At 38.0% G+C, this 13,454-nt stretch overlaps 2 protein-coding genes across 3 annotated transcripts in view; one reads left to right on the top strand and one right to left on the bottom strand.

Annotated features, from left to right (window-relative positions):
- Nucleotides 1-13,454, top strand: part of ZNF423 (zinc finger protein 423) — a 335,079-nt gene that overhangs the window by 209,373 nt on the left and 112,252 nt on the right. The gene's annotated exons all lie outside the window — the stretch shown is intronic.
- Nucleotides 3,557-4,085, bottom strand: LOC132353449 (thioredoxin-like). Its single transcript, XM_059904660.1, has one exon. It carries the CDS (start codon nt 4,023-4,025, stop codon nt 3,708-3,710), a length of 318 nt encoding a protein of 105 aa, XP_059760643.1. The 5' UTR covers nt 4,026-4,085; the 3' UTR covers nt 3,557-3,707.

Genomic DNA, 13,454 nt, shown 5'->3' with positions numbered 1-13,454 from the left:
TGAGCCTACAATCCCAGGTGCCGGTCCATGGCGGCTCAGAGGATGCTGCTGAGGGCTTCCTGGAGGATGAAGACTGGCCCCCTGCCTTTACCAAGCTCCAAGGAGCTGTGCCTGCAGGAGAGCTCCAGAAGGGGTAGCTTTCATCAGAAGGATTTATTCATTTACTCCTTCATTCATTCAGCACTTTTTTTCTTTCCTGAACACCTACTCTGTGCCAGGTACTAGGCGTAGATGTTACAGTAAGACAGACGAAGTCCCCGCAATCCTGGAGCTAGTGGGGATCAACTGGTAAACAAGAAAACAAATTAAAAATCCCGACTATTTCAAAAAGTGATATGTTCTGTGAAGAAAAGAAGGGGCGACCATGTGTGTCCAGGAGCAGTGTAGAAACGTATGATTGGCAATGGCCTGGCTAGGAGGTGACTTTTTGGCTGAGAGCGAGTGCCCAGACTAGTTTTAGTTTTGATCAGATGCATGACTGCCCACTGCCCTGGACACTTGTGCCTGCTGGTGTGCATGCCCTTCCCCCATAGGAAGGGGAGATCCTAGAGGGTGGTGCCACATCACGGTGAGAGCAGCCCCGGGTTCCCAGGGGACAGCCTGGGGTTAATCGAGTGCTGCCTCTAGTGCCTAGAGCCCCCCCACCCCGCCCCCCTTGGATGGTCTGTCAGGCTCCCTCCAGCCCGGATCAGCACTGGAGACTCAAGCATCCACACTTTTGCCCTTTTTCTGGATTCTTTGTGGACCACCCACAAAGGATCCTTTCACCAGAGCTCCATAAACCCAGCAGCTTGGGAACCTCCCATGCTAGTGTCTGCCTTCCCCCTCTCTTAAGGCACTGCCCAGTCTGGGGCATCTTTGTGGTCCCCCGGCATCCCTTTGCCTGCTGTCTGGCCTCTCTCCTTAAGTCTTTCTTACTTCTCGCTGGGTCCACCCTACCTCTTTCAGTCTACAGCCCCCAGCTGGCTCCAGATGCCTGTGTCCTGTTCTTCCCTCCTAGGGTTTCCAGATTTAGCAAATAAAAATACAGGACGGCTAGTTAAATTTGAATTCCAAATGAACAACAAATAATGTTTTAGTCTAAGTGTGTCCCCAGTATTGTATGGGACATACTTAGACTAAAAAGTTATGTGTTGCTTATCTGAAGTTCAGATTTAGCCAGCTATCCTATATTTAATCTGGCAACCTCATGCCCCTTCCCTCACAGTCCCTATGCCTCAAGCCAGTGAGCTCCCACCCCACCTTCTTTTCAAGCTTTTTATGGTCCTTTTTTCATCCTTATAAAATTTTTAACTATAAAAAATTAAACTTTTAATTTTGAGACAACTGGAGATTCAGTTTCCTCTAACCGTAACAATGTGTAAAATGAGAGTACAGTATCACAACTAAGATATTGACACCCATACACTCAAGCTACAGAACATTCCCATCACGCAAGAATCCTTCATGCTTTCCTTTTAAAGCCATAGCCACTTGCATCCTGCTCCCGCTCCTTCCTTAACCTCTGGAAATCACTAATCTGTTCTCCATTTCCATATTTCTGTCATTTCAAGAATGTTATATAAATGGAATCATATGTAAGTCTAAGTGATCTTTGGGATAAATTCCAGGAGTACAGTTGCTGGGCCTATAGCCCTTGAATGTTTGACTTTTTAAGAAACTGCCAAACTTTTCTAGAGTAGCTATGCCATTTTACATTGCCACCAGCAAGTTTCTCCACATCCTCACCAGCATTTGGTTTGTCACTATTTTTTATTTTAACCAATCTGATAGGTAGGTGGTGATATCTTATTGTGGTTTTAATGTGCATTTCCCTAATGGCTAATGATGTTGAACATTTTTTCATGGGCTTATTTGCCATCTGTTTATCCTTTTTGATGAAAAGCTTTTTTATATCTTTAGCCTATTTTCTAATTGGATTGTTTACTTTTTTGTGGTTGACTTTTGGAGTTCTTTGTATATTCTAGATACTAGTCGTTTGTCAGATATGTGGTTTGCAAAGGTTTCTTCTTGGTCTGCAGCTTGTCTTTTCATCTTCTTAACTGGGTCTTTTGTAGAGTAAAAGTTTTAAATTTTGATGAAGTCCAAATTATCAATTTTTCCTTTATGGCTCCATGTCTTTGGTTCCCAGTTTAAGAACTCTATGCCTAACCCTAAATCCCAAAGATTTTTTCCTATTTTTTTCAAAAAAAGTTTTATAATTTTACATTTCACATTTAAGTCCATGATCCATTTTGAGTTAATATTTATATAAATTTGAGTTGAGTACCACCCACCCCCATGTCCAATTGCTCCTGAACAATTTTTTTAAAATTAATTAATTAATTAATTTTTGGCTGTGTTGGGTCTTCGTTTCTGTGTGAGGGCTTTCTCTAGTTGTGGCAAGAAGCGGGGGCCACTCTTCATTGCGGTGCGTGGGCCTCTCATTATCACGGCCTCTCTTGTTGCAGAGCACAGGCTCCAGACGCACAGGCTCAGTAATTGTGGCTCGCGGGCCCAGTTGCTCCGTGGCATGTGGGATCTTCCCAGACCAGGGCTCGAACCCGTGTCCCCTGCATTGGCAGGCAGATTCTCAACCACTGCGCCACCAGGGAAGCCCCTCCTGAACCATTTTTTGAAAAGACTATAATTCTTCCATTGAGCTGTTAATTATCAGTTGGGCATATTTGTGAGGATCTGTTTCTGGGTTGCATTGATCTATGTGTCTATTCCTTTGTCAGTATGACACAGTCTTAATTGCTATAGCTGTTTAAGTCTTGAAATCAGACTGAATCCTCCTTTTTTATTGTTCTTTTTCAAAATTGTTTTAACTATCCTAGGTTCTTTGCATTTTCATATAAATTATAGAATAATTTTTATCTACATATACAGAAATACAGAAATTCTTGTTGTAATTTTAATAGGAACTGTGTAAACCCGTATCTTGATTTGGGGAGAACTGATATCTTCACCGTGTTGAGCTTTCCAATCCATGAACATGGTATATCTCTCAATTTATTTGGATCTTCCTTTATTTCTTTCATTATTGTTTTGCAGTTTTGTTTTGTAGTCTTGTATATGTTTTGATAGTTTTACATCTAAATATTTCAATTTTTGAGTGATTATAAAAGATATTGTATTTTTAATTTCAATCTTCACTTGTTCATTGCTGTTATATAGGAATACAGTTGGGTTTTTAAAAATAAATTTTATTTATTTATTTATTTATTTTTGGCTGCTTTGGGTCTTCGTTGCTGCACACGGGCTTTCTCTAGTTGTGGTGAGCGGGGGCTACTCTTTGTTGTGATGCGCGGGCTTCTCATTGCGGTGGCTTCTCTTGTTGTGAAGCACAGGCTCTAGGTGCTCAGGCTTCAGCAGTTGCAGCAGGCAGGCTCAGTAGTTGTGGTTCGTGGGCTCTAGAGCACGGGCTCAGTAGTTGTGGCGCACAGGCCTAGTTGTTCCGTGACATGTGGGATCTTCCTGGACCAGGGCTCGAACCCATGTCCCCTGCGTTGGCAGGCAGATTCTTAACCACTGTGCCACCAGGGAAGCCCTACAGTTGTTGTTGTTGTTGTTTTTTAAAAAGGGTACAGTTAATATTTTATTGTCACTTATCAGATGGCAGTTAGATATATAGTCTTCATACTTGATCATCTTTCCATTTCGTAAATTAAAAAAATTACAAGTTTTAAACAGCCAAAGGCTGGTCATGTCTTCAGAAAACATGATTAGATTAATTCATTAATGGTGGCTTCAAGTTTTTCCTTATTAGCTCCAGAAAATTCACCCACCTTCTGTCCCTTTTTAAAAAACTGGAAGGTTGGCATGCATTTGACTTCACACTCTGAAGCAACATCCTGACAGTCATCCACATCTACTTCGAGGAACACTACGTTGGAATACTTTTCAGAGAGAGAATGAAAGAAAGGCTTGTTTATTTTGCAAGGCCCACACCACGTGGCTGAGAAGTCGACTACTACGAGTTTCTCTCCTGCACTGTTCAAGGCTTCCTGAAAAGCATACTTGCTCTCAATCTGCTTCACCATCTTGGCTGCTGGGGTCTGACTAGCGACCTTACACTGGAATATACGGAAGCGGATCCAAGGCGCCGGACGAAGTTTGCACAGTTGGTTTTTGTTTTTTTGTTTTTTTTTTTTTTCACACACACATTGTATTTTATTTTTACAAGAGATAAATCGACTGACACCAAGCATTGTACATGGATGACCACAACAAAAGCAACAATGATTGCAATTACCAAACATGAAACACACTCATACTATGTCATAGTATTGACATTCAGTCCAGTAATCCTCCACTGTAACAGCTCCTTTACTTTGCAGTGAAAATTGATTTGTATATTCTTTGCCTCTGAGTCCTTGTGGAATTTTTTTTTTTTTTTTTTTAAATTCAGACAGAAAGTCACAAAAATTATACTCATCCTCATCAGTTCACTCAGTCCCATGTAATTAATTTTTTTTTTTTCGTCTTGATCTTTTGTTAGCACTTTTATGAGTTCATCAGTTTTTCATTAGAGTTCTGAAAATGCTTATTCATTCAGTTCAGCAGTACAGTCCGTTACCAGAAACCTGTACTTGTCAGAGTCTTTTCCATGTATTTCTTGAAGATGAAACCCTTTTATAGGAACATATTTGCAAAATCATCAGAGTACACCCAGAACTGTCTGTAAATGACAAAAGACTTAACAATGACCACAGTTAAAGATTTGATGACAGTTCATAATAATGCAGTTGACAAGAAAATTAGTTATTTCTGAGATATACATTTTAAAGTAATAACTAGGATTATTACTTATAACATTATACCAGAACATATAAGATTTTTAGAAATTTCATGTAATGTCTGAAACATTTATATTAACATATTTCCATACATATTTCCATACAAGTACAAATATAAGATTTTTAGTAATTTCATGTAATGTCTGAAACATTTATATTAACATATTCCCATACATATTTCCATACAAATACAAATATGATTTTTAGAAATTTCATGTAATGTCTGAAACATTTATATTAACATATTTCCATACATATTTCCATACAAATACAAATATAAGATTTTTAGAAATTTCATGTAATGTCTGAAACATTTATATTAACATATTTCCATACAAATAACCCAATGAAAGTTTAGTATTAGTTGTTTTGTTTGTTTTTTTTATACTGCAGGTTCTTATTAGGCATCAGTTTTATACACATCAGTGTATACATGTCAATCCCAATCGCCCAATTCAGCACACCACCATCCCCACCCCACCGCAGTTTTCCCCCCTTGGTGTCCATATGTCCATTCTCTACATCTGTGTCTCAACTTCTGCCCTGCAAACTGGCTCATCTGTACCATTTTTCTAGGTTCCGCATACATGCATTAATATACGATATTTGTTTTTCTCTTTCTGACTTACTTCACTCTGTATGACAGTCTCTAGATCCATCCACGTCTCAACAAATGACTCAATTTCGTTCCTTTTTATGGCTGAGTAATATTCCATTGTATATATGTACCACATCTTCTTTATCCATTCGTCTGTTGATGGGCATTTAGGTTGCTTCCATGACCTGGCTATTGTAAATAGTGCTGCAATGAACATTCGGGTGCATGTGTCTTTTTGAATTACGGTTTTCCCTGGGTATATGCCCAGTAGTGGGATTGCTGGGTCATATGGTAATTCTATTTTTAGTTTTTTAAGGAACCTCCATATTGTTCTCCATAGTGGCTGTATCAATTTACATTCCCACCAACAGTGCAAGAGGGTTCCCTTTTCACCACACCCTCTCCAGCATTTGTTGTTTGTAGATTTTCTGATGATGCCCATTCTAACAGGAGTGAGGTGATACCTCATTGTAGTTTTGATTTGCATTTCTCTAATAATTAGTGATGTTGAGCATCTTTTCATGTGCTTCGTGGCCATCTGTATGTCTTCTTTGGAGAAATGTCTATTTAGGTCTTCTGCCCATTTTTGGATTGGGGTGTTTGTTTCTTTGATATTGAGCTGAATGAGCTGTTTATATATTTTGGAGATTAATCCTTTGTCCGTTGATTCATTTGCAAATATTTTCTCCCATTCTGAGGGTTGTCTTTTCGTCTTGTTTATGGTTTCCTTTGCTGTGCAAAAGCTTTGAAGTTTCATTAGGTCCCACTTGTTTATTTTTGTTTTTATTTCCATTACTCTAGGAGGTGGATCAAAAAAGATCTTGCTGTGATTTATGTCAAAGAGTGTTCTTCCTATGTTTTCCTCTAAGAGTTTTATAGTGTCCAGTCTTATATTTAGGTCTCTAATCCATTTTGAGTTTATTTTTGTGTATGGTGTTAGGGAGTATTCTAATTTCATTCTTTTACATGTAGCTGTCCAGTTTTCCCAGCACCACTTATTGAAGAGACTGTCTTTTCTCCATTGTATATCTTTGCCTCCTTTGTCATAGATTAGTTGACCATAGGTGCGTGGGTTAATGTCTGGGCTTTCTATCTTGTTCCATTGATCTATGTTTCTGTTTTTGTGCCAGTACCATATTGTCTTGATTACTGTAGCTTTGTAGTATAGTCTGAAGTCAGGGAGTCTGATTCCTCCAGCTCCATTTTTTTGCCTCAAGACTGCTTTGCGTATTCGGGGTCTTTTGTGTCTCCATACAAATTTTAAGATGATTTGTTCTAGCTCAGTAAAAAATGCCATTGGTAATTTGATAGGGATTGCATTGAATCTGTAGATTGCTTTGGGTAGTATACTCATTTTCACAATGTTGATTCTTCCAATCCAAGAACATGGTATATCTCTCCATCTGTTGGTATCATCTTTAATTTCTTTCATCAGTGTCTTATAGTTTTCTGCATACAGGTCTTTTGTCTCCCTAGGTAGGTTTATTCCTAGGTATTTTATTCTTTTTGTTGCAATGGTAAATGGGAGTGTTTCCATAATTTCTCTTTCAGATTTTTCATCATTAGTGTATAGGAATGAAAGAGATTTCTGTGCATTAATTTTGTATCCTGCAACTTTACCATATTCATTAATTAGCTCTAGCAGTTTTCTGGTGGCAGTTTTAGGATTCTCTATGTATAGTATCATGTCATCCGCAAACAGTGACAGTTTTACTTCTTCTTTTCCAATTTGTATTCCTTTTATTTCTTTTTCTTCTCTGATTGCCGTGGCTAGGACTTCCAAAACTATGTTGAATAATAGTGGTGAGAGTGGACATCCTTGTCTCGTTCCTGATCTTAGAGGAAATGCTTTCAGTTTTTCACCATTGAGAATGATGTTTGCTGTGGGTTTGTCATATATGGCCTTTATTATGTTGAGGTAGCTTCCCTCTATGCCCACTTTCTGGAGAGTTTTTATCAGAAATGGGTGTTGAATTTTGTCAAAAGCTTTTTCTGCATCTATTGAGATGATCATATGGTTTTTATTCTTCAATTTGTTAATATGGTGTATCACATTGATTGATTTGCGTATATTGAAGAATCCTTGCATCCCTGGGATAAATCCCACTTGATCGTGGTGTATGATCCTTTTAATGTGTTGTTGGATTCTGTTTGCTAGTATTTTGTTGAGGATTTTTGCATCTATATTCATCAGTGATATTGGTCTGTAATTTTCTTTTTTTGTAGTGTCTTTGTCTGGTTTTGGTATCAGGGTGATGGTGGCCTCATAGAATGAGTTTGGGAGTGTTCCTTCCTCTGCAATTTTTTGGAAGAGTTTGAGAAGGATGGGTGTTAGCTCTTCTCTAAATGTTTGATAGAATTCACCTGTGAAGCCGTCTGGTCCTGGACTTTTGTTTGTTGGAAGATTTTTAATCACAGTTTCAATTTCATTACTTGTGATTGGTCTGTTCATATTTTCTATTTCTTCCTGGTTCAGTCTTGGAAGGTTATACCTTTCTAAGAATTTGTCCATTTCTTCCAGGTTGTCCATTTTATTGGCATAAAGTTGCTTGTAGTAGTCTCTTAGGATGCTTTGTATTTCTGCAGTGTCTGTTGTAACTTCTCCTTTTTCATTTCTGATTTTATTGATTTGAGTCCTCTCCCTCTTTTTCTTGATGAGCCTGGCTAATGGCTTATCAATTTTGTTTATCTTCTCAAAGAACCAACTTTTAGTTTTATTGATCTTTGCTATTGTTTTCTTTGTTTCTATTTCATTTATTTCTGCTCTGATCTTTATGATTTCTTTCCTTCTGCTAACTTTGGGTTTTGTTTGTTCTTCTTTCTCTAGTTTCTTTAAGTGTAAGGTTAGATTGTTTACTTGAGCTTTTTCTTGTTTCTTTAGGTAGGCTTGTATAGCTATAAACTTCCCTCTTAGAACTGCCACAGTTGGTTTTTGAATGTTGATTTTGTACCCCTTAACTTTGCTCAACTCAATTGTAGGAGTTTTTTTGGGTAGATTCCATGGGATCGTCTACATAGACTATCATGTCATCTGTGAACAGGAACAGTTTTATTTATTCTTTTCCTATCTGTGTGCCTTTTGTTTCCTTCTTCTTGCTTTTTGCTCTGGTTAGAACTTCCAGCATTCTGTTGAATAAGAGTGGTGAGAGTGGACATCCTTGACTTGTTTATGAACTTAGGGGCAAAGCATCAGTCTTTTACCATCATATATAATAACAGGTGTAGGTTTTTTATAGATACTCTTTATCAAGTTAAGGAACTTCTTCTCTATTTCTGTTTTCCTAAGAGTTTTTATCATGAGTGGGTGTTGAATTTTGTCAATTTTTTAAAAACTGCAGCCATTTATATGACCATGTGATTTTTCTTCTTTAGTCTGTTAATATAGTGGATTATACTAATTGATTTTTGAACATGGAAATAGCCTTGCATCCTTGGTGTACACTCCACTTGACCATAGTTTATATATTTTTTTAATATATGATGCTGAATTCTCTTTGCTGTTCTGTTAAAGTTTTTTTTTTTCTCTGTATTTATGAGGGATATTGGTCTGTAGTTTTCTTTTATTTTGTCCTGTCTGCCTGGTTCTGGTATTGGGCAATATTAGCTTCATAAATAAATTGAGAAGGTTCTCCTTTTCTTTTTTTCTGAAAGAAATTATGTAACTATGTAGAATTGGTGTTGATCCTTCTTTAAATATTTGTTAGAATTCTCCAGTAAAATAATCTGGGTCTGGAGACTTCTTTTTAGGGAGTTTTAAATTATGATTTCAAGTTCTTGATATCTATTTTATATCTTGAAATAGATATCAGGTTATCTATTTCACGTTGGCTGAGTTGTGATATAGTTTGTGCTTTTCAAAGAATTGGTTTTTCATAGTATTATTCTCTTATTATCCTTTTGATGTCTGTAGGGTCTGTAGTGATATCCTCAGGTTCATTCCTGATATTGGTAATTTGTGTTTTCTGTCTTTTTTTCTTTGTTAGTCTTGTTAAAGATTTGTCAATTTTTCTGATATTTTAAAAGAGCCAACTTTAAAAATTTATTTTCAGTATTGGTTTTCTGTTCTAACTTTCATGATTTCTGCTCTTATCTTTATTATTCACTTTCTTCTGCTCTCTTTGGGTTTATCTTTCTCTTATTTTTCTAGGTCTTTGAGGTGGAAGCTTCATTATTGATTTGAGACCTTTTCTGTTTTCTAATGTATGCAGTTAGTGCTATGAATTTCCCTCTTAGCATTGATTTATCTGTGTTCCACAAATTTTAATATGCTGTAGTTTAATTTTTATTTAGTTCCATTTTGTAAAAAATAAAATATTTCCCTTGAGCTTCATCTTTGACTTGTGATTGTTTAGAGGTGCCTTGTTTAGTTTCCAAGTGTTTGGAGGTTTTCTTGTTATATTTCTGTATTTAATTTATGGTTTGATTCCATTGTGATTGGAGGAAACACTATGTATGACTTTAATTCTTTTAAATTTGTTGAGATTTGTTTTATGCCCTATGATATGGTCCATATTGATATATCTTCTCTGGGCACTTGAAAAGAATGCATATTCTGCTGTTTTGGGTGACATGTTCATCAAAATCAATTAGATCTTTTTGGTTGATGGTGTTGTTGAGTTTTTCTGTATCCTTGCTGATTTTACACCTAGTTGATTTATGGATCACTGAGTGAGAGGTGTTGAAATGTTCTACTGTAATTGTGAATATGTCTATTTCTCCTTTCAGTTTTATTAACTTTTGTTTCACATATTTTGCAGCTGTATTGTTTGGTTCATACATATTTAAGATTGCTATGTTTTCTTGATAGATTAACTTCTTTATCAGTGTATAATGCCCCTCTCTGTCTCTGGTATTTTATTTTATTGTTTTGCTCTGAAGCCTACGTTATCTAATATTAATATAGCCCTCTGCTTTCATTTGATTGTTTGAAGGATAATCTTATTCCTTTTACTTTCAACCTGACTATATTGTTATATTTTAAGTGAGTTTCTTGTAGATAGAATATAGGTGGGCTACTCCCTGTCCTCATTCTGCCAATCTCTGTCTTTTTAATTTGTATATTTTGACCATTAATACTTAATGTAATTAATTTTATGTTAGAGCTTAAGTTTGCCATTTTATATTTTGTTTTCTGTCAGTTTTCTCTGCTTTTCATTTCTGTTTTCTACTTCCTGCCTTCCTGTGGGTTACTTGAATATTTTCAAGAATTTCATTTTGGTTAACCTGTTGTGTTTCTTTTTGTACAACTTTTAAAATGATTACTTAGGCATTACGTTATATAAACATAGCTTACCAAAGTCTTCTGGTGTCATCATTTTACCAGTTCAAGTGAAGTGTAGAAACCTTACCTTCCATTATTCTTCCCTATTTATAATCTAATTGTTTAGAACATTTCTCCTATAAATATTTAGTACCATATCAGATAGTGGTAAATTTTTGCTTCAACCATCAAACATAATTTAGAAAACTCAAAAGAGGTAGAGAAATTATCGTATTTACCATAATTTTGTTTACTGTGTTTTCTTCCTACTTACAAGAATTCTTGTATCATTTCCTTTTCTATTTAGAGGAGTTACTTTAGCTTTTTTTTTTTTTTTTTTTTTTTTTACACTAAGCATTCTGGTGACAAATTGTCTTAGTTTTCTTCATCGGAGGATGTCTTGATTTCCCCTTCATCCCTGAGTGGTAGTTTTGCTGGATATAGATTTTGTGTTGCCAGTTCTTTCCTTTCAGCACTTGAAAAATATTGTACCACTTTCTTCTGGCTTCCATGGTTTTTGATGAGAAATCTGCTGTCATTTGAATTATTCTTCCACTGTGGTAAGGTGTGATTTTTCTTCCTCTGCTCTCAAATTTTTTCCTTTGTCTTTTTTTTCTTTTGAGTACTTTTTAAGTCCACCCCCTTTCTCCTCTCCTTCTAGGACTCTGACCCCATGAATGTTAAATTCTCATCAATCTCTGAGGCTCTTTTCATTTAAAAAATCTATTTCCTTTCTTTTGTTCAGATTGGGTGATTTTTATTTTTCTATCTTCCAGTTTGCCAATTCTTTCCTCTGTTTCCCTCCTCCCTTCTGATGTTGAGCCCATCATTGATTTTTTAAAACTTTTGTTTTGTTTTTTTTTTCATTTCTACAATTTCCATTTAGTGCTTCTTTTTTTTTTTATTTAAATTATTTATTTATTTATTTATTTTTGGCTGCGCTGGGTCCTCGCTTCTGTACGTGGGCCTTCTCTAGTTGCGGCAAGTGGGGGCCACTCTTTATCGCGGTGCGCGGGCCTCTCACCATCGCGGCCTCTCTTGTTGCGGAGCACAAGCCCCAGACGCGCAGGCTCAGTAGTTGTGGCCCACGGGCCCAGTTGCTCCGTGGCACGCGGGATCCCCCCAGACCAGGGCTCGAACCCGTGTCCCCTGCATTGGCAGGCAGATTCTCAACCACTGCGCCACCAGGGAAGCCCTAGTGCTTCTTTTTATCTTCTATTTCTTTGCTGAGACTTTCTCTTTTTCCATTTGTTTCACACATGTTCATAATTGTTGGGAGTAGTCTATGATGGCTCCTTCAAATTCCTTGAGAGATAACTGTAACATCTCAGTCATCTCAGTTTTGGTATGTAATGATTGTCTTTTTCCATTCAATTTGAGATCTTCCTGGTTCTTGGTGGGACAAATGATTTTTGATTGAGGTGGGAAGAATTTCAGGTTAGTCTCCCTACTAGGTCTCCACTGATACCTCTTTGAATAGTGAGAGGAATGCCTCATTCCTGTCCCCCACCTGACTTTCCCTGACACCAGGAGAACGGGTAGGTGCACCTTGCTACTGCTGGGTTGGGGTGGAAGTCCAGGCTCTCCAGATGGTCTCTAGTGACACCATGAGGAGGGGCCATGTTACTGCCCAGCAAGTATGAAAGTCTGGCTCCCTACTAGGCTTTTTTGACACTCCATGGATATGGGGTATTGGATGCCTTGTTACAGCCTTAAGAGCATGGAAATCTAGGTGCCCTGCTCAGCCTTTGCTTGAGTGGGTAGGGTGAAGGTAAAACCTTTTCTATGGGTTTGGTTGGAACAAGCTGTCATTGTCTACAAGTTTTCTGTCTTGCCAGGCTGTACCTTTTCTGGTCCTTTGGCTAGAGAGCCCAGGCTTTTTTTGGGGCTTTTAAAATCTTATCTGTCAGTGTTTCCTGGTTGCCAACTGCTTGAGCTCCAATCTGAGATATATGAAGCAAAAGGAAAACCCAAGGTACTCACTACCATGTCATTTGTTGGGTCCCAGTGTCCCTGGCTATTCTGCCTTCTTTTCTCCACCTTTCAGAGTATTCTTATGTTTCTTTCATAATGTCCAGGGTTTTTATTTGTACTTAGCTGGAGGAATAGAGAAAATTATGTCCAGGGGAGAAATCTGGAAACTGAATAGGCAACTAAGAGTCTCGGGAACATTTAGAAAACATCGCTTTATTCCACAGCGACATTTTTGCAATGTTGCTGGGTCCAAGGGCTTGTGGGAAAATTGGAGCTTAGACTGGAGGTTTGTAGCTCAGACCTGGGCCAGGACCATTTCGAGGACCCTCCTCCTTCCCTCCCCTCCTCTTCTTTTGCAAGGAGAGAGAACAGTGGGCTGTGTGAGACCCTTGACTCACTGGTTGGTGGCAGTCATAAATCAAGCCCAGCAGCACCCAGTGTAAAAGTTGATACTAACGATACCTTGTTTCTGCATCCATCCAGCATTGCCTTTTGTTTTCTTCCCTCTAATGATCCTTCTCACTCTGATTTTATCTCCTTAGGAGGTGATGAAGAAAGCCGGGGTGGGGTCCTACCTGACATATCACCTAGGTGCACTGATGGTATGAACCAAAAGTTGGCAGATGTGGGCCAGTGTTGGTGCTTGAGGGTTAGGGAGAGATGCAGTGATGCAGTGCTGGAGATGTGGGGTGGTAGAATGATCTCAAATCCATGCAGCCGAGTGCTGGAAGCTGTCATGGGAACTGGGAGGGAGCAGAGCAAGATTTGACTGGTCATCTGGTTGTCTTGTCCCTTCGAAGGAGGATAGCTCTTGCACAAACCTCACTTTTCCCACCTGGGC

Source organism: Balaenoptera ricei, chromosome 19 (genome assembly GCF_028023285.1).
Source record: "Balaenoptera ricei isolate mBalRic1 chromosome 19, mBalRic1.hap2, whole genome shotgun sequence".
NCBI classification, from domain to species: domain Eukaryota; kingdom Metazoa; phylum Chordata; class Mammalia; order Artiodactyla; family Balaenopteridae; genus Balaenoptera; species Balaenoptera ricei.
This window is presented reverse-complemented; position numbering and strand designations above follow the sequence as displayed.